Source organism: Piliocolobus tephrosceles, chromosome 15 (assembly GCF_002776525.5).
Source record: "Piliocolobus tephrosceles isolate RC106 chromosome 15, ASM277652v3, whole genome shotgun sequence".
NCBI classification, from domain to species: domain Eukaryota; kingdom Metazoa; phylum Chordata; class Mammalia; order Primates; family Cercopithecidae; genus Piliocolobus; species Piliocolobus tephrosceles.
Genome location: NC_045448.1, coordinates 85,984,902 through 86,011,142, shown reverse-complemented (window position 1 = coordinate 86,011,142; position 26,241 = coordinate 85,984,902). Strand labels below are relative to the sequence as shown.

Here is a 26,241-nt window from a genome sequence, read left to right as displayed (position 1 = left end):
CAAATTTCTTAAGACTTTTCCTTCTTCCACAATCTCTGTGCCTAATCAATCACCAGATATGCCTCTTATTCACCTCCACAGCAATTATCTTTTCTTGTGGTACCCAAACTGTCTCCCTCCTATACCTTCCTCCCTGCAGATCCATCCTCCAAAGTGCTATCTTTCAGAGCACAAAAATCAGATGTTACTCCCTGGCTTAAAATTACCTACAAACTCACTCCTCATCACCCTACCCTCTTGACAAAGCTCATCTCCTGACATTTGTCCCTCCCTTTCTGCCTCAGCAATGCTATCTACGCCTTCACCCTACACCACAAGCCTGGCAATCCATCAACTATCATTCTTTTTTGAGATGCCTTTATAAATTCACCAAAGTATGGAGCCTCTGTATCTGTTTTTTTCCACTATATCTGGTAAATATAAATTTATTACAGTTCTTACTACACTGTATTATAATCACCTGTCTCATAGGACTGAAACTCCCTTTGTTATTTTGTCACCAGTGCCCAGCACATCTCCACAGAGTAAGTTTTTAATACATATATATTAGAAGAATCGATTAAAGCAAAGGTCAGCAAGCTATGGCCCATGGACAAATCTGGTCCCCTATCTGGTTTTGTGCAACCTGCTAAGAATGGTTTTTACATTTTTAAATGACGGTGTGGGGGGAACTTAGAATAATACTTGGTGGTGCCTGAAAATTACATGAAATTCAAACTCAGTGCCCATAAAGATTTAGTATATCACAGCCATGTTTATCTGTTTATGCATAGTCTTATGGCTGCTTTCATACTACAACAGCTGAGTAGAGTAATTGCAATCAAGACCATGTGGCCTCCAAAGCCATGTGTGCTATCTGGTTCTTCAAAGAAGTCAGATGGCTTCTCAGCTAAATATGAATGATCTCTATTCATGGGCTTTGGTCTCTAATAGAGTTTGATTTAAAATCCTGGCTTTCTCTCTTACTACCTATGGGACCTAGGACAAATAACCTAACCTCTCTGAAACTCAACTTCCTAATTTGTAAAATGGAATAATAAATGCCTGGCTGGGTTGATCTGACATTTTAAGCCTTTATTAAACTGAGGTCTCTGCTGTAAGAACTAGTCTAAAAGTTCTTGATACAGAGCTTAATGTTAAGAACCCAGGCTCTTCAAACACTGTGCCATCTTGGGCAAGGTACTTAACTTCTCAGTGCATTAATTTCCTAATCTATAAAACTAGATAATGATACATATCTCGTAGGACTGTTTAGAGAATTAAATGAGTTGGTACACATGAAATGCTTACAACACTGCCTGGCACATAGTAAGCATTCAATAAATATTAATATAGCAGATGCTTGGTTAATATTAGTTTCTCCCCTTGCTGCCTCTTCATCTACTCTACTTCCCATTCCCATTCCCAAGAAGCCTACATTTTTTTTTTTTTTTTTTGAGATGGAGTTTCGCTCTTGTTGCCCAGGCTGGAGTGCAATGGCGCAATTTTGGCTCACCCCAACTTCTGCCTCCCAGGTTCAAGTGATTCTCCTGCCTCAGTCTCCCGAGTAGCTGGGATTACAGGCATGCGCCACCACACCCGGCTAATTTTTTTTTTTTTTTTTTTTAGTAGAGACGGTGTTTCTCCATGTTGGTCAGACTGGTCTCGAACTCCCGACCTCAGGTGATCTGCCCACCTCGGCCTCCCAAAGTGCTGGGATTACAGGCGTGAGTCACTGCGCCCAGCAGAAGCCTACATTTTTAAGGAAACAGACAAGTAAGTCAACACTCACATGACAAGTGCTATTATACTATAAAAGATGTCTTCCAAGTCAATACACAAGCAGGGTCCTCCTCTTAGCTCTCTGTTTGGGCTGACTGACTCCTCTGTCTCTTGCTTCTAAATATGAACACACTTCTCCCTTCTCTATGCTTTCTTCCTTAGAAATCTAGCCTATCCCCAGGCTTCAATGTAGAAGGCTATGAAATTCTTAAATCCCAATTTCTCTCCCCTGAACCCCAGAGTAGTATTTCCCACTTCTGATTTCTGTCTAGTTGCCTACCATCACCTTAAATTCAATACATCAAAAGCTGAAAAAGATTTTTTCCTGTCTCTCCCCTCCTAGCTGCCCAATTTACTAGAAGAACCTGCAATTCTTCCCGCACTCTGGCTGGCTGTCCTGCAATTCATACCTTATTCCTTGCTCTCTCAACAATGAGCTTTTATCTTAAGGCATCTTTTTTCTTTCTGTTCCTATGACCATTGACTAACTCAGGTCTTTTTTATTTCAAGCTCAAGCTCATTCCAGCAAAAAGGTCTACAGGTATCCCTGCCACAGGCATAGGCACCAGTCTCTCTCTCACATACTACCACACCAATCTTCTTAAATGATACCAATTTTCATTGTTCCTTTTCTCTGCTTAAAACTTTTAATGCACTACTCCTTCTTCCATCCCACAATCTGTATGGGAAAAGAACAAGACTGACCTTCACGTGGCAATCAAAATCCTTCACTTATCTACCTTGCTCCCACCTCCATTTCTTATCTACTGTGATAAAAAATACCATCACCTTACATTTATGCAGTGAATTATCTAGTTTAGGAAACCTTCTAACATGCACTGGCATTTCATCTCGACAAAAGCCTTAGAGAGTAGCTAAACAGGCATTAGTGTCCTTCTTTTACAGATGAGAAAAGACACTAGTAGCATTGAACTGAAGTCTGAACAAATGAGTCCCTTGGAACCTTAGGTAAGTCAATCAACCTTCCTTTTTTTCTTTTCTTGAGATGGAGTCTTACTCTGTCGCCCAGTCTGGAGTGCAGGCTCACTGCAACCTCCGCCTCCCAGGTTCAAGCGATTCTCCTGCCTCAGCCTCCGAGTAACTGGGATTACAGGCGCCCGCCACCACACCCAGCTATTTTATTTTTATTTTTAGTAGAGACAGGGTTTCACCATCTTGGCCAGGCTGGTCTCGAACTCCTGACCTCGTGATCCACCCACCTCAGCCTCCCAAAGCACTGGGATTACAGGCGTGAGCCACGGTGCCTGGCCCAGTCTTTCTAATATACTTCACTCCCACTGCTAACATATGGGAGTCTTCTGTTCCAGAAACTCTGGTCTCCTCACTGTTGTCCCACCTGCCTCTCTCCAACACACTGCATGTTTTCTTAGTTCTGCACTTCACCTCCTACATTCTCTCACTTGGCAGCTCCCCTTCCCCCAACTCATCCTATAAAAATACAGTACTTCTTCAAGTCTTGAGTTTAAATGCCACCCTAAGGAAATCTCTTCTTTGACGCCCAAATAACACTTCATTCCACTTGCCAACACTACAGAACTTGTAGTAAATGAGTTGACACTTTTAAATGCCCCAGTCATACAAGGGCTATTTTATTTTAAATACTTAGACCTTATTGCTTCAGTCATACCACATACTTCAGGAGTAAAAATTCTAAGAGTTTTCTACATGCCTCATGGTACCTATCATAATACCTTGCACATAAGGACCCAAAGTTTTAGGTTGATATCCAAGGCCAGTGTTTTTCAATAGGAGGTGACAATCCATGAACAGAATGTGAAATCGATCTAGAAGGACATAACTAGTATTTTGTTTTTAATGAAGCAGAATAGAAAACAAGGTATATGTTTCAAAGTAGTGATAAGTACTACTTTGCATTACTCTTGCTTCATTACATATGTATGTGACTACTGGATCAGAATATGAAATATATTTCTCAGCACGTGTTATATTTCTTTTTAAAGTTTGAGAGCTGCTAGTGTAGATGACCCAGTATCTAGGCCCAAGGTTTTTTTTTTTTTTTTTTTTTTGAGATGGAGTCTGGCTCTGTCACCCAGGCTGGAGTGCAGTGACGTGATCTTGGCTCACTGCAACCTCCGCCTTCTGGTTTGAAGCGATTCTCCTACCTCAGTCTTCTGAGTAGCCGGGATTACAGGTGCCTGCCACCACGTCCAGGTAATTTTTGTATTTTTAGTAGAGATGGGGTTTCATCATGTTGGCCAGGCTGGTCTCAAACTCCTGACCTCGTGAGCCGCCTGCCTGGGCCTCCCCAAGTGCCGAGATTAGAGGTGTCAGCCACCAACCGCAGCCGGCCAGGCCCAAGGGTTTTACATTCAAACTAGGAAGATTTACTTTCCACCAAACCCCACACCCTTCAGGAAACATCAGTTAAATAGAGTAATAAGGGTCAAGAAGGACAAAGCTTAAACTAATGGTAAATGTAGGGAAAGTTTGTAAAGAAATGTTCTTAGAGGTGTTTGGGACACAAACTGAGTATTTACTTTCCACCCTCTGCCATTTATTTAGTCAAAAAGACCTTTCTGTAGAAGCAGGGCTTCCGAAATGTGTTTCTCAAAGCCTTCACAGTACAACAGTCCTCAATACGGCCTATAATGCAAGGGTGTGCAAGATCTGGCTCCAACTACGCCAGCTTCACTTCCTACCCCTTTCCACCTGAACCATTGCCCTCCAGCCACACGGCCTCTGTGCTGTTCCAAGAACATTCCAATTTCTGGACCTCTACACTTGCTGTATCCTCAGTCATATTTTTTTCTTTTATTTATTAATTATTATTATTATTTTTGAGATGAAGTCTTGCTGTGTTGCCCAGACTGGAGTGCAGTGTTGTGATCTCGGCTCACTGCAAGCTTCACCCCCTGGGTTCACGCCATTCTCCTGCCTCAGCCTCCCAAGTAGCTGGGACTACAGGCGCCCGCCACCACGCCCAGCTAATTTTTTGTATTTTTAGTAGAGACGAGGTTTCACCATGTTAGCCAGGATGGTCTTGATCTCCTGACCTCATGATCTGCCTGCCTCGGCCTCCCAAAGTGCTGGGATTACAGGTGTGAGCCACCATGCCCAGCCATTTTTTTTCCTTTAAATCTCTCTCATTTAACTAAGGTTTTTCCTTAAACGTCCATCTTCAGACAGGCTTTTCCTGACCACCCTATCTAAAGCAGCCCATACTTTGGCCAGCCATGGTGGCTCATGCTTGTAATCCCAACACTTTGGGAGGCTGAGGCAAGAGGATTGAGCCCAGGAGTTCGAGGCCATCCTGGGCAATATAGTAAGGCCCCAACTTCACAAAATAAATAAACAATAGACATTTCTTTCTTTTTTTTGCGATGGAGTTTTGCTCTTGTTGCCCAGCTGGATTGGAGTGCAATGGTACAATCTTGGCTCACTGCAACGTCCGATCCCAGTTTCAAGCAATTATCCTGCCTCAGCCTCCCGAGTAGCTAGGATTACAGGCATGTGCCACCACACCCAGCTTATTTTGTATTTTTAGTAGTGATGGGGTTTCTCCATGTTGGTCAGGCTGGTCTTGAACTCCTGACCTCAGGTGATCCACCTGCCTCGGCCTCCCAAAGTGCTGGGATTACAGGTGTCAGCCACTGCACCCAGCCTCTGCTTAGCTTCTTTAAATATAAAATAAAGAAAAATAAATAAAAGGGTCATGAAACCAGTATATGTTAACAAATAATTTTAAGTTGAAAAGGAAATGAAAACTCTAAGTTCTCAGGAGAGAAACTGAAGCAGAAATCCACAGCCAAGTGTGGTGGCTCACATCTGTAATCCTAGCACTTTGGGAGGTTGAGGTGGGAAAATTGCTTGAGCTCAGGAGTTTGAGACTACCCTGGGCAACACAGCAAGATCCCATCCCTACAAAAAATACATATAGAGCGTGTGCTACTTTATTTACTCATTTTTTTCAAAGAAACTTCTATTATTTACTTACTTATTTTGTGAAGATAGGGTCTTACCATGTTGCCCAACTTGGCCTCAAACTCCTGGGCTCAAACAATCCTCGAAGTTCCTCAGCCTCCCAAAGTGCTGGCATAACAAGCATGAGCCACCATGGCCAGCCAGAGTATGAGTTACTTTAGATAGGGTGGTCAGCAGACCTTCAATGCATAAATTTGAATACGTTTTTCAACTAAGGCATTTTTTAAATGAAAATTTAGCATCTGAATTAAAATATACTGAATGCAAAATTTAAGATTCAAGACTTTGGCTGGGCATAGGGACTCACTCCTATAATCCCAACACTTCAGGAGACCAAGGTAGGACTGCTTGAGGCCAGGAGCTCAGGACCTACCTGGGCAACATAGGGTGACTCCATCTCTATAAAAAATACAAAAGTCAGCCGGACGCGGTGGCTCACGCCTGTAATCCCAACACTTTGGGAGGTCAAGGTGTGTGGATCACCTGAGGCTAGGAGTTCAAGACCAGCCTGGTCAACACAGTGAAACCCCATCTCAACTAAAAATACAAAACAATTATCTGGGCATGGTGGCAGGCGCCTATAATCCCAGCTACTTCAGAAGGCTGAGGCAGGAGAATTGCTTGAACCCAGGAGGTGGAGGTTGCAGTGAGCTGAGATTGGGCCATTGTACTCCACCCTGGGCAACAAGATAGAAACTCTGTCTCAAACAAACAAAACAAAACAAAAGTTAGCCAGGTGTGGTGGCGCACGTCTGCGGTCCCATCTACTCGGGAGGTTGAGGTGGGAGGATCTCTTGAGGCTGGGAGGTCAAGGTTGCAATGAGGTACGATCACACCCCCACACTCCAGCCTGGGCAACAGAGTGAGACCCTGTCTCTTAAAAAAAAAAAAATTAAGACTTTGTTAGAAAAAAATGTAAATATATCATAAACAATTCTATGTCAGTTACATGTTGAAATAGTATTCTGGACATATTGGGTTGTTATTTCATTATTAATTTCACCTCTTTTTAAAAAATGTGGCTACCAGGGAATTTAACATTATGTATGTGGCTGACCAACATGAAGAAACGCCATCTCTACTAAAAAAAAGAAAGAAAGAAAAAAAATACAAAATCAGCCGGGCGTGGTGATGCATGCCTGTAATCCCAGCTACTTGGGAGGCTGAGGCAGGAGAAACACTTGAACCCAGGAGGCAGAGGTTGCGATGAGCCAAGATTGCTCTATTGCACTCCAGCCTGAACAACAAGAGTGAAACTCGGTCTCAAAACAAAACAAAATAAAAAATCACCACATTTTAAGATGCTCTGATCTGTATACTGCTCACAGGTTCCTTCCTCAACTTTAATGAACTTCAAAGACTGAAAAAAAATACTTTACCATTTTAAGGAAATGAAAAACATCATGGTCCTCAGCGCAACACTAAAATTAATTTAAAAATTAATCTTCTATAAACAAAGACTTATTAGGAACAGCATTCTACTTTTAACTTTTATGAATATATGCAGTTAGGGAATGCTTCGAGTCCATATTCATAAAAGTAGCCCCACAGCAATATTTATAAGGTGATTTTTTTTTTTTTTTTTTTTTTTTTAAGACAGTTTCGCTCTTGTTGCCCAGACTGGAGTGCAATAGGCCATTTTGGCTCACTGCAACCTCCACCTCCTAGGTTCAAGAGATTCTCCTGTCTCAGCCTCCCAAGTAGCTGGGATTACAGGCACCTGCCACCACGCCTGGCTATTTTTTTGTATTTTTGGTAGAGACAGGGTTTCACTATGTTGGCCAGGCTGGTCTCAAAATCCTGACCTCAGGTGATCTACCCATCTTGGCCTCCCAAAGTGCTGGGATTACAGGCATGAGCCACACACCCAGCCCATAAAGTGATTTAAAAAACACTATTTCTATGATAATTCAATGACACCTTAGCCTTCACTAAAAACTTTTGGAACTTCTAGTTTAAAAAACAAAAAAAAATGGCCCGGCGTGGTGGCTCACGCCTGTATCCCAGTACTCTGGGAGGCTGAGGCAGGTGGATCACCTGAGGTCGGGAGTTCGAGACCAGCCTGACCAATATGGAGAAACCCCGTCTCTATAAAAATACAAATTAGCCAGGCACGGTGGTGCATGCCTGTAATCCCAGATACTCAGGAGGCTGAGGCAGGAGAATCGCTTGAACCCAGGAGGTGGAGGTTGCGGTGAGCTGAGATTGCGCCATTGCACTCCAGCCTGGGCAACAAGAGTGAAACTCTACCTCGAAAAACAAACACAAATTAGCCAGGCATGGTGGTACATGCCTGTAATTGCAGCTACTTGGGAGGCTGAAGCAGGAGAATTGCTTGAACCTGGGAGATGGAGGTTGCAGTAAGCCGAGGTCATGCCACTGCACTCCAGCTTGGACAACAAAGTGAGACTGTCTCAAAAAAACTCAAAAACCAAAAAAAAAAAACCTAGGCAAATATATATCGTAGATCTCATAAAGTTGAAATTTTGAAAAGTAAGTTATGATGCAGGGATTTCTTTTAAAAAGGTTGCAAAGCTTAATATGAAGGGATCTGTTTAGATATTTCACATCATAAGTTTCATAAGCTCCTACTGTGAAAAAGTCTCCATCTTACAAGATTGCTGCTGAGGCTGGGCGCAGTGGCTCATGCCTGTAATCCCAGCACTTTGGGAGCCGAGGTGGGTGGATCACCTGAGGTCGGGAGTTCAAGACCAGCCTGACCAACATGGAGAAACCCGTATTTACTAAAAATACAAAATTAGCTGGGCGAGGTGGCGTACGCCTGTAATCCTAGCTACTCGGGAGGTTGAGGCAGGAGAATCACTTGAACCCAGGAGGCGTAGATTGCGTTGAGTCGAGATTGCACCATTGTACTCCAGCCTGGGCAACAAGAGTAAGAAAAAAAAAAAAAAGATTGTTGATAATACATCTTAAAGTCCTCAGACCAAAAGGAAATTCTTCCAAATTAAGTTCCCAATTTGAAACAAGAACATGTAGTCATGTTTTACTACATTTTAACTTAAACATGAATGTAAAAATATGGGAAAATGAACTCCAAAATGAACTTTAAATGAAATCATGAAATCAAAGACCCCAGAAATTAAAATGTGATTCGTTTTTCCATAAATTTACATTCTTATATATTCTCTACTGAAAGTCAAGGTAAATATAATTTACGATTTATTGAAACTGAAAAAGTTGCTGGGCATGGCAGCTCACACCTATAATCCCAGCACTCTTGAGAGCTGAAGGGGGAGAATCACTTGAACCCAGGAGTTTGAGACCAGCCTAGGCAATAGTGGAAGATCCAGTCTCTGGAAAAAAGGAAAAAAAAATAGCTGGGTGTGGGGCGCACACCTGTGGTCCCACCTGCTTCAGAGGCTGAAGTGGGAGGACTGTTTGAGCCTGGGAGGTCAATGCTGCAGCAGGCTGTGCTCGTGCGCAGCATGGCTGACAGAAGACCCTGTCTCAAAAACAGAAAACCAACTGAAAAAGCCTTAAAAATGTCATAATATTTAACAGATTATAGTTAAAGTAAAATAAGTTATAAGAAGACCTGATGGTAAGGATCTTATCAGTGGGAGTCCATTTATATTTCTACAGGGAGGCAAAAGGCACTGCATTAAAATCACATGCTAATTACCAATGTTGGCTCTGCAGTCCCCAAATCCTAAAACCAAATTATTTCTGTCTATATGTGTGTTTCAGTGGCAGATAACATGTTTTGAGAAGAGAAAATTAAGGCTGGAAGCAATGGCTCACACCTGTAATCCCAACACTATGGGAGGCTGAGATGGGAGGATCACTTGGGCCTGGGAGGTGGAGGCTGCAGTGAGCCAAGATCCCACCAATGTACTCTATTCTAGCCTGGGCAACAGAGAGAGACTCCGTCTCAAAAAAAAAAAAAAAAAAAAGAGTGAGAGAAAATTAGAATCTACTAAGAAAAGAGTGGTATAACTTTCAAAAAGTTGGAGCTGCCATTCTGCAAAATATACATATTTCAAAACATCACGTTATACACGATAAATATATACAATTTTTGCCAATTAAAAAAATAAAAACAAAAAAAGTTGGGACTAACTAGATTAATGGTTTACATAGTTGTATTTTACATTTTCAAAATAAATATTATCAGATATTTCTGAGGATAGCACAACAACATGACCACCTGCTTATTTATCCACTATCATTTTTACATATGAAAATCTTCAAAAAGCTAGGGAAATTATAAATCAGATAAAGATAAGGACTCTATTTTAAATCTCTTTTTTTTTTTTTTTTCTTTTTAAGAGAGAGGGTCTCTCAGCCTCCCAAGTACCTGGGACTACACATGCACATCACTGCAACCGGCTTGAAATCTCAAACAACTTTACCCAAAATCAAAAGTGGCCCAGAAAGAGTTAAGAAGGTGCCGGGTGCGGTGGCTCACACTGGTAATCCCAGCACTTTATGAGGCCGAGGTGGGTGGATCACTTGCGATCAGGAGTTCGAGACCAGCCTGGCCAACATGGTGAAACCCTGTCTCCACTAAAAATAGAAAAATCAGCCAGGCGCAGTGGCAGGCACCTATAATCCCAGTTACTAGGGAGACTGAGGCAGGAGAATCACTCGAACCCGGGAGGCGGACGTTGTAGTGAGACAAGATCACAAGATCACACCACTGCATTCCAGTCTGGGCGACAGAGTGAGACTCTGTCTTAAAAAAAAAAAAAAAAAAAAAGGAGTTAAGAAGGCACTCAAGAAGAAAGTGCTAGAATCACAGTAGAGTACCTCTCTGAAATTTGACAAAATTAGTAAAAGTTGGCAATTACTTTGTCATCAATGTTTACCCCTTCCTTATGCCATGTTTCACACTGCACTGTGGAAGTTAGATAAAAAATGCATCTTCCTCGCCAGACTTAAGGTAAGGAGCTGCAACTCATTCACTTAGCCCCATATTCCTTGGAACCTAGCAGACTGCCTTACACATAGTAGTGACTGAAAGGTTGAATGATTTAAGGCGACACGTGTACCTAGATCCAGGTAATCAATGAGGCTCTAATCTATGCAAGAACATTCATAATTTCATTTTAGCTAATAAGCAGTGAGCAATTTGATAAGTTGCTTTTTTTATTTGGAAAGCTTTAAAAGTAGATTTTAAGCTCTGAATAACATACTTACATTTTAAATGTATTTGAAAGTATGGCAGTGACACATTTAAAAAAATACATCAAGATAAAAAATGATTGGGTTCACTGTGAACTAGACAGTGTTGGTAGGGTGAACATAAAGTGACTGGGCACTAAAGTCTACAAAATGTTAACATGACAAGAACACCACAAAGTGAGTTAAAAGTGGCCCTGGAATTCTCCCTGGAAAAGTAGTAACAGGCAAACAGGAAAAATGTAGAGTACTGCCATCTCCATTAAGGGTCTGGAGGGTGGGGAGCCTGTTGCCCACTCGTGAGGAACAATTATTTCCATTCCACATGGTGCTGCTGAAAAGTGACGTACAGAGGAGCTGGTTCAGTCTGTGAACTCATTTCCCGTCAACCAAAGAAAATGATGGAATACCAAGATGACTGGGCCCCTTCTAGATTCCTGACAGTTCAAGTTCTATCAACTCTCTAAAGCGCCAGTCTAGGGCAGAGGTAAGGTAAGGCAAACTACAGCCCTCAGGCCAAATCCAACCACCACCATTTTTTTTTGTTTGTTTGTTTTGGAGACGGATTCTCACTCTGTCGCCCAGGCTGGAGTGCAGTGGCACGACCTCAGCTCTCTGCAACCTCCGCCTCCTGGGTTCAACCAATTCTTTGCCCAAGCCTCGCGACTAGCTGGAAGTACAGGCGCCTACCACCACACCCAGCTAATTATTGTATTTTTAGTAGAGACAAGGTTTCACCATTTTGGCCAGGCTGGTCTTGAACTCCTGACCTCAGGTGATCCACCCGCCTTGGCCTCCCAAAGTGTTGGGATTACAGGCGTGATCCACTGCGCCCGGCCCATCACCGGCTTTTATACAGCCCGAAAGTTAAGAATGGTTATTTGTATTTTTGAATGGTGGGGGTGTCAAACGACAAATCATATTTCATGATACATGAAAATTACATGAAATTCGGCCAGTCACGGTGGCTCACACATGTAAATCCAGCACGTTGGGAGGCCGAGGCAGGTGGATCACAAGGTCAGGAGTTTGAGACCACCCTGGCCAACATGGTGAAACCCCATCTCTACCAAACAAAACGCAAAAATTAGCCAGGTGCAGTGGTGGGTGCCTGTAATCCCAGCTACTTGGGAGGCTGAGGCAGGAGAATCACTTGAACCCAGGAGGCGGAGGTTGCAGTGAGCCAAGATCATGCCACTGCACTCTAGCCTGGGCAACAGAGCAAGACTCTGTCTCAAAAAAAAAAAATTGTATGAAATTAAAATGTCAGTGTCCACAAATAAAGTTTTAATTGGAACAGAGCCATGCTCATTCAATTACATGTTGTCTATAGTTGCTTTCGTACTATTATAGCTCGCTAAGCCTGCAATGTTTGCTACCTGGCCCTTTACAGAAGAAGCACGCTGACCCCTGGACTAGAGCATTTCTCTATGCTCCTGGCTGCATTGCCTTTCTCAGAGGCACTGCTTCACAAGGTTCAGCCTTCAAGCTTGACAGGTGTCCATCTCAGGACTGTGTTGTCCAAAGTTACATTAGTAAAATCATAGGATTTACTGTAATTCTTTAGGGTGGGTACAAAGACAAAGAAACATATTACTTGCACACACAGGGCCCTGAAAAGGAAGCACTAGGCAAGTACAACATGATAGGCTTGTTCAAACCTTTTACCAGACTATTACATCCAGTTTGGGGTCACACTACTGAAATGAGAGTGTGAAAGGAAATGAGAACGATAGAGAATTTGGAGGTGGACAGATGACTGAGGAAGCAAAAATCACACCACTAAAGAAATACTGAGGCCAGGTGTGGTGGTTCACGCCTGTAATTCCAGCACTTTGGGAGGCCGAGGCAGGTGGATCACCTGAGGTCATGAATTTGAGACCAGCCTGACCAACGTGGTGAAACCCCGTCTCTACTAAAAATACAAAAATTAGATGGGTGTGGTGGCGGGCGCCTGTAATCCCAGCTACTCGGGAGGCTGAGGCAGGAGAATGGCTAGAACCCGGGAGGCGGAGGTTGCAGTGAGCCAAGATGGCGCCACTGCACTCCAACTTGGTAACAAGTTGGAAAATAAGTTAAAAAAAAAAAAGAAAGAAAGAAATGCTGAAAGAAAGAAACGCTGAAAGAAATGGGATTCGTTGGCCCAAAAAAGGGAAAGGTAAGAAAAGAACTAAGAGCAAGGGTGCCAAACCCTGTATTTGCTGATAAGTCAAAGTCGTACTGAGGACAATAATGACAGTCTGAACTAATATTCCACAAAACGTATATCTAATGGGTTAAGTGTGATTCATGAGACTATTCCTGTCTTAGACCATAAACTAGACCCATGAAAGATAATCACTTATCAAATATTGTACTGTAAGTCTTCAACAGATTTAGGTATGTTCCTTTTTCATTAGGTATGTTCTATTTTCTGACATTAACGTAAGTTACTAGGAAAGGTGTGCTACTAGTGTGCAGAGGTTCAGTAATATTCAAGTAACCAAAAGGTAACAGAAGTTTCATAACCACACACCTTTGCACAGGACCAAATGGGGGGGAAATGGGCTTAAATTACAGAATGTATGTTACATTCAAGAATGTTCCAAATATGAGATTTTAATTACTCCAACAGAGCACTAGGGGTGAAGGAATTTTCTTCCCAGGACACTTCAATTAGAATGCTCCTCTGGAACTATCTGTGTGCTTTCTTAGACCAAGAAGAATGAGTTTGAAACACTCTTCCATGGCTGTGATTCTGTAACTTTAACTCTCCCAGTTCTTAAGAGTTAAGAGAGCCTGCAGCCATTGCTCACTTTTGTCTTGAAAGTGGTCAGTGTACACATGACTACAGTTTAAGATAAACTGTAACATCCCAAATTGAAATTTGATTAGAATTTTAATTACAAGTTCTTAAAATTACAGAGATAAGGATACATTTCCATGAAGCAGCCAAAGTGGGAAAAGAGGCACAGCTTCCCACTTATGTGTTCCTTTCAATGAGGCTAGGTACCTCATTATTTCAAAATGTCCAACACTTGAACACAGTAAGTACACAGTAAATGCTTTGCGAAGAAAATATAGTATATTTCATATTAGTTTTGTAACTTTTAAAATACAGAATCGTTGAACACAGAATGTTGAGTCAATTTCAACGCTGTAATTAGTAATGCGAATTTTGAAACTTGTTCTAAATACAATTTTAATCAATCTGAGTTTTTCAGCCTTGAAATTCTAAGGTCTGTATTTCCGAAAGAATATCTTTCCCATAGTGCGAAGCACACACTAAACTGACTCACTAAACTTTCTCCATTCCTACATCACCTATATGGGATTTTAAAATCATGAGTACACAAACTTTCAAGCCACTTCTACAATCTTGTATTAACCTTAACAGGACAAACTTTCCGCCAAGACTCTTAACACTTTTTATCCAAAAACCTGTAGTAGTGAAACAAAGAAAACACAACCCCCTCCTCCTTTTCTAAACCATATGGCAGTAAATTAAAGTTAACTTATTTCTTACCAGCTCAAAGCCTCGACCCTAAACATTTGTCTCTTTGTGCCCTGGGACTGGGCTTAGAGCAGTCTGCTTATTTGCAACTGTACTCCAATCGTGTTTTTAAATCGCACAACAAGGTCCAAAACGACCCCCGACCATGAATAGACCTCACCATCGTAATTTTCCAAAACCTTGTCTGGTAGGCAGCACATGCCGGCGAGGGCACCGGGGCCGGCGGGGAGCGAGCCCTGCTCCGCCTGGGTGACTGAGCAGGGAGTTTGCTTGCTGCGGCGGGGTCGGATCCACCCCGGGAACTTGGTTACCCGAGCCCAGGGACGCGCCGAGGCCTAGCCGCGAGGCTGGGGCGGGCTCCAGGCGGCGAGGGCTTCCCGTCCCCTGGCCGCAGAGCCTTCCCGCCAGCCCCGCGGTCGCCCGCAGGCGGGGACACTCGCCGTCGTCTCCCGGCGACCGGACGCGCCTGCCGGGTCCCGGGCCGGCTCTTTTGCCTCCTGCTGCCGCCCGCGGCCCGGCTCTGCGACCACACCGGGCTCTTCCGGGGCGAGGGGAGCGCTAGGCCGCGCTGGGGCCCGCGGCTCCTGAACCGGCCGGGCGGGCCTCGGCGTCCGGTATCAGTCCCGAGGGCCGAGCTCCCGCCGGTAACTGGCCCCGCTGCCTCCCCTCCCCCCCCGCCCCATGACAGTGCAAACCCTCCGGCCGCCCGGGCCGCCCCGCCTCCAGCACCAGGCCCAGCTAAGGGCCGCGGCCGTGGCGGCAGCGGCGCCGCGGCTCTCCGCCCTCGCTCGCTCGCTCCCGGGTCCAGCGCCTCGGGCCCAGCTCGGGCTCGGCCAAAGTCTCCGCCGCTTCCTGGCCGCCCTCTGCCGCGCCGGGCCCGGGCGGGGTAGGCCGAGGCCCGGGCGGTGCGGGTGGGGGCGGGGGCTCCTCTCACCTTCATGTCGGGACATCCTAGTTCAGACGGTGGCGGCGCGGCCCCTCCCGGGCTCCGGCTGCAGTGTCCCCCGCGGGGTCCCGGCGCTACCCGCGCCGGCCGGCCGACTCCCACTCGACTCCCGGGCTCGGCCGCGGGGGCGGGGTGGGCAAGGGAGCGCTCCCGCGGCGGCGGCGGCGGCGGGGAGGCGGCGCGGGGCGGGAATGGGGCCGGGCCTGGTCGGGGCTGAGCTCCTCCAGGAGGCGGGTCCGACGCCGCGGCTCCGCCGGCGCCCGCCGTGACTCCGGTCACTCTCGGGCCTGCCGGCTCCCGGCAGCGGCGCGGCGCTCCGCAAATCCCGCTCCTCCCCTCCCCCGGCCCACCCCCCGCCCCTCTCCCCCGGCTCCCGGCCGCCGCCGCCTCCTCCTCTTCCTCCTCCTCCGCCTCCTTCCGCCGCCCGCACGCCAGCCCCGCCTCTCGCTGCCCTCGCCGGGCCCGCCGCCCGGAGGCCCCGCGGCCGGCGGTCGTGACGGGGGCGGCGCGGCGACGGCGGCTCGGGGCGCGGCGCTTGCCCGCGCTAGCCAGCAAGCCGCGAACGGGCGCCCGTGCCCAGCCTCGGCCTGGCCGCCGCCGCCGCCGCCGTCGCGCCGCGCGTAGGGAGGAAGAGGAAATGCCCGGCGCCGGCTCCCGCTGCTAACCCGCGCGGCCTGAGGGGCGCCCGCCCGCCTCGCCGCCCCTAGCCCCGCCTGGGGCGGGCCTAGGCCGGGCTATAGGGGCCAGGGTCTTGGACTGGGCCGGCCGCGGGAGGTGGGTGCTTCTCGGCGCCAAGCTGCGACTCGAAGGGGCTCCTGTCCCCAGGTGCATGGCTTCCGGACCGGCCGCGGGCAGCGAGCTCCGGCCTCACGGAGAGGCCGCGGACCGCCTGGGGACTTATGTTTATGTGTATTTTAAGCCATCAGCCCAGAAGGAAAAGGCGACTGACCCCCGGTCGTCGCCGGTGTTCCCCGGCCGTGTTACTGGCGATCGGGAGGGAAGCCGGGAGGCTGCCGGGCTCCGAGGCCGACTCCTTGCGAACCATCTCCGTTAAAGACTCCGCGCCAGGCAGCCCTGGAGTCCGGCGGTACCCGCGCAAACTTTGTCCCAGCGCCTTGGCTCACCGTGAATGCCCTGCCTTGAAAACGCGTTTTTTGTTTCCTGCAAGTGGTCTGCTTTTCCGATTTTATCTGTGTTTTCCATTTTTACCTTCTTATTGTCTACTTTGATTTCAGGCATTATTAATTCGACAGATCTTTGTACTGCCCCTTACCACGTGTCGGTGGTAGCGTGGTTTGGTGGAAATAGATCGCGCTTTGAAGACAGATCCGCCACGGATTTTGGCTCTGATATCCTCTGTGTAACGTGGACGAGCTACAAGGCCTGCTGAGCCTCCATTTGTCTGGTTTTTGTGGTTGTTTTAATTTATATTTTTCCATTTGAAGTTGTGGTTTTTGCATAAAATTGAACTGTTAGCCGGCTAAGTCAACTGAAATTGGAATCTAGGGTGCTGCTTGCTTTGGGGTTACTCTTATACTGTCCACCATTCACTGACTGTGTGACCTCTTAACCTCTCTGTGCCCTGACTTCTCTATCTTCAAAATGGACGTAACAGCAGATACTTAATAATAAGAGGTTTGGAGGTTAAGTGCTAAAATGCATATAAAATACCTGTCACAGGACAGTAAAAAGATTGTTACCGTATTTCATTGAATCTGGTTTTAAGACACTTCCTGATTTCAAAGAAACTAAAAGCTCATCTTAAAGTCCAGGAAGTAGGTTTTGGGTCACTCAGAACTTCCGAGGGACTGTATTTGGTAGTAACTAGTGTTAAACTGTAGTTTAAATGAGGACTTTGTCACCAAAGATATTTTCATTGCCTGTATGGAACTTCTGCACAAATTTATTCCATTTCTTTTGTAGAAGGAGGTCCAACCTGGCCGTAAATGGGGTGTGGTGGAGTAGAAAGAAGGGTATTAAGTAAAGCTAGTTAACGTTTATTGAATGCTTACCCTGTGTCGATGCCTTTCTGAGCATTTTACGGTGTTGGCATATGTGATCCTGGGTATCAGGAGCCTCAGTTTCTTGGGCTGTAATAGTGGGGACAACAACGCTGATACCATTGTCTCCTGATGGGTAAGTGATGTCTATACATAAATTGTATAGAGATTAAGGCATTATCAGTACTATAGTCTGATAAAATGGTGGAGCAGATAGGAAAGCCTACTACAGTACTGAACTGCAGGAGGGAATAAGAGTAAATATAGAGATTTCATTTGCTTGGGTTTTGCAAAGGGTTAGCTAACTAAACAGATAACTTTGTTTTTGATAGTTACTGCATTGTTTTCAGTCAGACAAGAGTAAGGAAAGAGTAACTAAACCATTTTCAGAAATATTATGGTTATTTGGGGTTTTCATGACCTTCATTCAATTAGAGGTCAGGCTGTTCAATTTAAAACAACCTTTTGCTTGCTGCCCTGCCATATGGGAAATTTCATTTCCAAAAAATAGGATTAATTTCCAGCCTGGGCGAAACCCCATCTCTACAGAAAATACAAAAGTTAGCGGCCGGGAGCGGTGGCTCCTACCTGTAATCCCGGCACTTTGGGAGGCTGAGGCAGGTGGATCATGAGGTCTGGAGTTCAAGATCAGCCTGGTCAAGATGGTGAAACCCCATCTCTACTAAAAATACAAAAATTAGCCGGGTGTGGTGGCGGGTGTATGTAATCCCAGCTACTTGGGAGGCTGAGGCAGAGAATTGCTTGAACCTGGGAACATTCCAGCCTGGGTGACAGTGAGACTCCGTCTCAAAAAAAAAAAAAAAAATTAGCAAGGTGTGGTGGCATCCGCCTTTGGTCCCAACTACTCTGGAGGCTGAGGTGGGAGGATTGCTTGAGCCCAGGAGGCCTAGGCTGCAGTGAGCCGTGATTGCACCACAATATCCTAGTCTGAGTGACAGTGTGACACTCTGTCTCAAAAAAGAAAAGAAGATCAAGAAGGATTAATTTAAATCCTTATACCAAAGTGTCTACCAGATGATTTCTGTTCCACTACAGAAATGTTTTCCTCCATTCCCTTCCTCTCTCTGCAGCCCCCTGAGTTCTCCTTTCTTCTGTGGACAACTGTAACTAATGCATGTTTTTGCTAGGCTAACCCTTCTTTCATACTATGGCCCAGTTATGTTTTTTCGAATAAGCTAATGGATGTAAGCACTAGTGAAATCTGAATAAGATCTGTAGTCTACTTGATAGTATTATACCAATGTCAGTTTCCTGGCTTTTGATATTTTTCCATAGCTTTATAAGATATTCCCATTGGAGAAAGTGTACCTGGGCCCTCTTTGCAACTACCTATGGGTATATGATTATTTCAAAGTAAAAAAGTATAGGGACAGAAATTAGATCAGTGATTGCTGGCAATTGGAGCTGGGGAAGGGTGGACTGACCACACTTTTTGAGATGAAGAATATTCTATATCTTGATTGTGGTATTTACATTACTGGATGAATCTATGGATCTGTCAAAACTCATAGAACTATAGACCTAAAAGGGTGTTGGTTTTTTTTTTTTTTTTGAGATGAAGTCTCGCTGTTACCCCCAGGTTAGAGTGCAATGGCAGGGTCTGGGCTCATTGCAACCTCTGCTTCCCGGGTTCAAGTGCTCCTGCCTCAGCCTCCCGAGTACCTGGGATCACAGGTATGTACCACCACGCCCTGCTAATTTTTTGTATTTTAAGTAGAGACGGGATTTCACCATGTTGGCCAGGCTCGTCTCGAACTCCTGATCTCAGGTGATCCGTCCACCTTGGCCTTCCAAAGTGCTGGGATTACAGGCGTGAGCCACCGCACCCAGCCAAAGGGTGGTTTTTACTTCTATGTAAATTATACTTCAGTAAACCTGACTTAAAATAAGGAAAGCAAGCTCTTGGCCAGGTGTGGTGGCTCACGCCTGTAATCCCAGCACTTTGGGAGGCCGAGATGGGCGGATCACGAAGTCAGGAGATCAAGACCATCCTGGCTAAGTGGTGAAACCCCGTCTCTACTAAAAATACAAAAAAATTAGCTGGACTTGGTGGTGGGTGCCTGTAGTCCTAGCTACAGGGCAGGCTGAGGCAGGAGAATGGCGTGAACCTGGGAGGTGGAGCTTGCAGTGAGCGGAGATTGCGTCCGGGCCTGGGCAACAGAGCAAGACTCCCTCTCAAAAAAAAAGAAAAGCAAGCTCTTATCACCCCAGCCTCCTGGGGCTAATAGGATGAAATGTAACTTTAAGGCCAACGTGCTTTTCCAGCATACGGACTCTTCCTCCTGCCAGCGCACCCTGGGCTTCCTTATACTGTATTAATTCCTGCCCTTGCGCCTTTGTGCATTCTCTTCCTTCTGCTTAGATGGAGCATAGAAAAGTAAAGTCAAATTCGGGTTCCCTGCACTCCTGTAAGCCTTTCCTGCCTCTCTTAGGCACACCAGTAATTTCCTAACTTCCTCCTCTGCTCACTCATGTTGTGCTGTAATTTTTAATTTGTTTTCATCTTTTTTCTCAACTAGACTCCTCAAAGGCAGTGACCACATTGTTCTTTGTCTCGGGGATCCAGTAGTGTTGAATGAGTGAGTGAATGAACGATTTATTTATTTATTTGTTTGTTTTTGAAATAGAGCCTCTCTCTGTCACACAGGCTGGAGTGCAGTGGTGCGATCTCGGCTCACTGCAACCTCCGCCTCCCGGGTTCAAGTGATTGTCCTGCCTCAGCCTCCTGAGTAGTTGGGACTACAGGAGGGTGCCATGAGGCCTGACTTCTTTTTGTATTGTTAGTAGAGACGGGGTTTCATCATGTTGCCCAGCCAGGGTGGTCTCAAACTGCTGGCCTCAGGTGATCTGCCTGCCTCAGCCTCCCAAAGTCCTGGGATTACAGCCACGAGCCACCACGCAGGGCTGTGAATGATTTAGAGCTGAAAGAAAAAGTAATGGTTCTCAAAGTGTGGTCCAAGGTCCCTAAGAGGTGAGGTGAGTTGCTAGGATTTTCACGCCTTAAGCAAACAGGAAACAGCACATCCTAACAGATTGAATGCAGAAGAAGGGAATCTAACTGTCTTCATTTAAGCCAAACATTAAAGTGATCTGCAAAACAATATCATACTTACACATGTTTTGGGAAAAATATAGTTATTTTTCTTTAAAATGTGTTATATTTCTAGTTAGTGGATTTATTACTGTTTTCAAGTGACTGCTTTTTTTTTTTTTTTTGAGATAGTCTCCCTCTGCCGCCCAGGCTGGAGTACAATGGCGCCATCTCGGCTCACTATAACCTCTGCCTCCTGGGTTCAAGCAAGTCTGCCTCAGCCTCCCAAGTAGCTGAGATTACAGGCCCCTGCCACCACGACTGGCTAATTTTTTTGCATTTTTAGTAGAGACGGGGTTTTGCCATGTTAGCCAGACTGATCTCAAACTCCTGACCCACTTTAGCTTCCCAGAGTGCCAGGATTACAGGCGTGAGCCACTGCACCCAGCTGACTACGTATTTTAAAAATATTTTCTCAGTTTTCTAATATGAAAAATATTGACAGATAAAATTTTTTTTCAAAAGTTCTTAGGGCTGGGCATGGTAGCTCACGCTTGTAATCCCAGCACTTTGGGAGGCCGAGGTGGGCAGATCAGGTGCAGGAGTTCAAGACTAGCCTGACCAACATGGTGTAACCCCATATCTACTAAATATACAAAAAAAAAAAAAAAAAAAATTAGCAGGGTGTGGTGGTGCGCACCTGTAATCCCCGCTACTCAGGAGACAGGCAGGAGAATTGCTTGAACCTGGAAGGCGGAGGTTGCAGGGAGCCAAGATCGCACCACTGCACTCCAGTCTGGGTGACAGCGAGACTCTGTCTCAAAAAAAAAAAGTTTCTTTGGCGTCTTTGACAATTTTTAAGAATGTAAAAGGATTCCGAGACCAAAAAATTTAAGAATCTGTGCCTTAGAGACTGTTAACAACCCCCTCATTGTTCAAATGAGAAATGATAATGATGCTGACATTTAAGTAGTGCTCTGGTACATGTGGCAGGCCTTTTTATCAGGCCTTTTTATAAGCACTTTACTTGAGGGTACTATTATATCTTCATGTTACTGATAAGGCAAGTGAGGCACAGAGAGGTTAAATTGACTTGCCCAAGGCCATGTTGCTAATCACTGCTGGAGCCACAATTTGAGCCCCGATGTTGACTACAGTTTTCTGCCACTTCCATGAGGTCTGGAAAGGGTCAGAAGGCCCATGCCATCTGGTTACTTCACCAGCTCTCTGTCGTCTGCCAATCTCACAGTCACTATGCAGGAGTCACTGAGGCCTCAATTCTGCTTTGCAGTCTTCATCCCAAATTCTGCCACCCTGAATGTTTTCAAGCAAGGCCTTACAATTGGCTGTACAAAGCCTTGATTTTTTTCAAATCTATGTCCACTTCTATTTCAACCACACATTCCTCTCTTGTGACCATGCTGGAAACGCTAATCATCTGTCTTATTGTAACTTCCTGTTTTTCAGTTTTCTTACTCTCTACTACTAAACCTTTTTTTTTTTTTTTAAATATACAGTGTCTTGCTGTGTCACCCAGGCTGAAGTGCAGTGGTGCATCATGGGTCACTGCAACCTTGAATTCCTGGGCTCAGCCGGGCGCGGTGGCTCAAGCCTGTAATCCCAGCACTTTGGGAGGCCGAGATGGGTGGATCACGAGGTCAGGAGATCGAGACCATCCTGGCTAACACGGTGAAACCCCGTCTCAACTAAAAAAATACAAAAAACTAGCCGTAGCCGGGCGAGGTGGCGGGCGCCTGTAGTCCCAGCTACTCGGGAGGCTGAGGCAGGAGAATGGCGTGAACCTGGGAGGCGGAGCTTGCTGTGAGCTGAGATCTGGCCACTGCACTCCAGCCTAGGCGACACAGCCAGACTCCGTCTCAAAAAAAAAAAAAAAAAGAATTCCTGGGCTCAAGCAATCATCTGTATTTCTCAGCGGACACTGAGTAGCTGGGACTACAGGCATGCACCACACTGCACCCAGCTCATTTTCTTATTTTTTGTAGAGACAAAGGTCTCACTTTGTTGCCTAGGCTAGCCTTGAACTCCTGGCTTTAAGTGATTCTTCCACCTCAGCCTCCCAAAGTGCTGGAATTAATAGGTGTGAGCCACCACTCCTGGCCTAATCCTTGATGTTTGCAGTTGCTGTTATGGTGTTTGTTTGTTTGTCTGTTTGTTTTTCGGAGACAGAGTCTCACTCTGTTACCTAGGCTGGAGTGCAGTGGTGCGATCTCAGCTCACTGCAACCTCCGCCTCCTGGGTTCAAGTGATTCTCCTGCCTCAGCCTCCCGAGTAGCTGGGAATACAGGCGCCCACCACTACGCCCAGCTAATTTTCATATTTTTAGTAGAGACAGGGTTTCACCATGTTGGCCAGGCTGGTCTTGAACTCCCGACCTCAAGTGATTCATCCTCCTTGGCCTCTCAAAAGTGCTGGGATTGCAGATGTGAGCCACCGTGCCCGGCCATTTTTTCTTTTGTTTTTTCCCTTTTTAACTGCATTCTCTACCTGACCCAACTGGTGCCCTGTGGTCAACTCAGACTTCTCATTCATGCCCTCAGCTTCTTAAACCCCTCATCCTCAAACTGTACCAACTTTGCAAGCTTCCAAACCTGAATTGCCTGACTCAGTTTATCCCTATGTATATCTGCTTGGGGTGTAGAATATAGCAACTAAAAATGATAGAAGTGTACAGATTGTGGTTGTTATAAATCTAGGGCATTCAACTACAGTTGGACCTCAGTGCCATTGAGCAATCTTTGTCTGTGGTCAGAACCGTCTACTATAAACATTCACCTCTTGGTTCCAACTGCTTACTCACCGACGTGCCTAATAGATAACCTCACCTTCTATATCACAGAGGGAGGAAAGTTCAAAATGCAGGAACTTTCACTTCCTACTGTAAGCCTCCAAGGGAATGTGTACATCTGCATCCTGCTGCATCGTGCATGGAGATATCCTTTCTGTTCAGCCCTTCCTCTGTTATGATCCCACTTCATCCCATCTCTGGGATCTTACTCCTTCAGCCACCTGCTTGGCACCTGTACTTTCTTTTTTTTTTTTTTTTTTTTTTTAAAAAGACATTTATTCAGCGTCACGATCAGACTATTACATTTAGCAATCAACAGCATGGGTGCAAAAAAAAAAAATCTACATTAAAACCCTTTGTTGGAATGCTTTACACTTTCCACAGAACAGAAACTAAAATAACCTGTTATACAATTAGTCACAAATACAGTCCTCGAGTTTTTTGCCCATACACATGAGTATTTGTCTAAAACATGTCTTCTTTGTAGCAGCTAGGCCCTGCCACCACTGTGCTTGGCTGAGTTCACAAATCTGTTGTAACCTGTAGCTTCCCTGTCACTTCTCTGGCTCTCCTCTCCTGCTAAGCTTTGTTTCCTAATTAAAATCTTCTGCCACTGCCATAGCTACTGCTGCTGCTGGAACCGCCATAGCCACCTTGGTTTCGTGGTTTTGCAAAGTATTGGCCTCCACCGCCATAGGGGCCAGAGCTTCTGCCTCCAAAATTTCCTCCCTTCATGGGTCCAAAATTTGAAGACTGATTGTTGTAATTGCCAGAATCATTGTAGCTTCCACCACCTCCAAAATTGCTTCCATCATTACCAAATCCATTATAGCCATCCCCACTGCCACCATATCCACCACCACCACAGCTGCCACCAAAGCCACCACGACCACTGAAGTTTCCTCCACGACCGAAGTTGTCATTCCCACCGAAACCACCTCCACGACCACCACCAAAGTTTCCAGAACCACTTCGACCTCTTTGGCTGGATGAAGCACTAGCCATCTCTTGCTTTGACAGGGCTTTCCTAACTTCACAGTTGTGGCCATTCACAGTATGGTATTTCTGAATGACAATCTTATCCACAGAGTCATGGTCATCAAAGGTTACAAAGGCAAAGCCCCTTTTCTTGCCACTGCCTCGGTCAGTCATGATTTCAATCACTTCAATTTTCCCATACTGTTCAAAATAATCTCTTAGGTGATGTTCTTCAGTGTCTTCTTTAATGCCACCAACAAATATCTTTTTCACAGTTCAGTGGGCACCTGGTCTTTGAGAATCTTCTCTTGAGACAGCTCTCTTTGGTTCCACAACTCTTCCGTCCACCTTGTGTGGCCTTGCATTCATAGCTGCATCCACCTCCTCCACAGTGGCATATGTGACAAACCCAAAGCCCCTGGAACGCTTGGTGTTTGGATCTCTCATTACCACACAGTCCGTGAGCGTTCCCCATTGCTCAAAATGGCTCCTCAGGCTCTCATCGGTTGTTTCAAAGCTCAACCCTCCAATGAAGAGCTTCCTCAGCTGTTCGGGCTCTTTAGGAGACTCTGACTTAGACATGACGGCAGGGAGAAGAGAGACTTTAACGATGCTTCTTCGGCGGCGTCCACGGGCCGGCACCTGTACTTTCAGCTGCTCAGCCTCTACTGGTCCGTTGCCCTCAGCCAAAAGACACCCCTTCAACCCTGTACTCCCTCTGGTTATTACCCTATTGTTTCTCTCCATGGATAATCTTCTTGAAAGAATTGTCACTCCCCTTCCTCAGCTTAGAAACTGGTTTATCTGATTGCCTGATTTTTGGTGCTGTTGGTCACCCTCTCATTTTCTGGGATACCACTTTCATCATCTTCCCTTTCATGTCTTTGCTCTTTTTGTATCCCCTATTGGATTGAGCAAAGTCACCAACCTAGTCAAGTCACCCCCAACCCGCAAGATGAAACACAGCAGTCATCCTAGACTCTTTCCTCCCATTTATCTTCCAGAGCCAATTGCCAAATCCTGTGACGTTTACCCATTAAACATCTGCCAAATCAATCCCTTTCTCTTTATTCCCATGGCCACCAAACCATTCCAGACTGCTGCCATCTCTTCTCGAGATGTGGCGTGATCTTGGCTCCTCACCAACAATCATACTCCCTTATGTGGTCTTTTGTACTGCCCTGAGCAATAATGATGCTGAAGGCCACCCCCCTGCAAGAGAAGTCTATGCCAGAGAACAAGAGTGACCAGAAGAGGTTATGCTCACAGAAGTCAGAGAAGCAGAGTCTTCAGGCAGGGAGACCATTGGTGTCCACCCAGCAGAGATACCTCATGAGATAGATTGAAGTGTGGCCCCTGGATTTCAGAAATGGATGTCATCTGTCCATGGAGGAGGAGGGTCAGAAGCTACATTGCAGTAGGCTGAAGGGAGTCCTTGGAAGCCTAGAAACTGACAGTAGCTATAGATGACTTCTAGAAGATGAGCTGAAATAAGAATATGAAACAAATTCAACCACTAGGAATCAAATAAATCCAAATTAAAAGGAGACACCATTTCATCTTTTTTTTTTTTTTTTTGAGGCGGAGTCTTGCTCTGTCGCCCGGACTGGAGTGCAGTGGCCGGATCTCAGCTCACTGCAAGCTCCGCCTCCTAGGTTTACGCCATTCTCCTGCCTCAGCCTCCCGAGTAGCTGAGACTACAGGCGCCCGCCACCTCGCCCAGCTAGTTTTTGTATTTTTAGTAGAGACGGGGTTTCACCGTGTTAGCCAGGATGGTCTCGATCTCCTGACCTCATGATCCGCCCATCTCGGCCTCCCAAAGTGCTGGGGTTACAGGCTTGAGCCACCGTGCCTGGCCCATTTCATCTCTTAAATTGGCAGAAAAATAATTTTAATAATACTTGATAATGAGGGTGTCAAGAAAGGAACATGACTTGTTACAAGCATTCCAAATGGGATTTTATGGTAGGTTTCAAGAGCCATAGATTTTTGCCCATTCTTTGCCACAGCAGTCCCAGCTCAACTTAGCCTATTTAGGTAATTACTGATACATACAAAGATTTTAGACACAAGGATGTTTATCACAGTGTTCTTTTTAAT

The 26,241-nt window shown here is 45.7% G+C and overlaps 1 protein-coding gene and 1 pseudogene across 2 annotated transcripts in view; both read right to left on the bottom strand.

The window, feature by feature from the left end:
• The window catches only part of KCMF1 (potassium channel modulatory factor 1), an 80,016-nt gene extending 64,369 nt beyond the window's left edge, over positions 1-15,647 (bottom strand). Inside the window, exon 1 of the mRNA XM_023224894.2 lies at positions 15,294-15,647. Coding sequence (XP_023080662.1) covers positions 15,294-15,309 — 16 coding nt within the window. The 5' untranslated portion in view covers positions 15,310-15,647. The remainder of the gene's footprint in view (positions 1-15,293) is intronic.
• A 7,783-nt stretch (positions 15,648-23,430) lies between these two features.
• LOC111551095 lies at positions 23,431-24,772 on the bottom strand (annotated as a pseudogene). Its single transcript, XR_002734267.3, has one exon. The product of XR_002734267.3 is annotated as a heterogeneous nuclear ribonucleoprotein A1-like (transcript).
• Between the last annotated feature and the right edge of the window lie 1,469 nt (positions 24,773-26,241).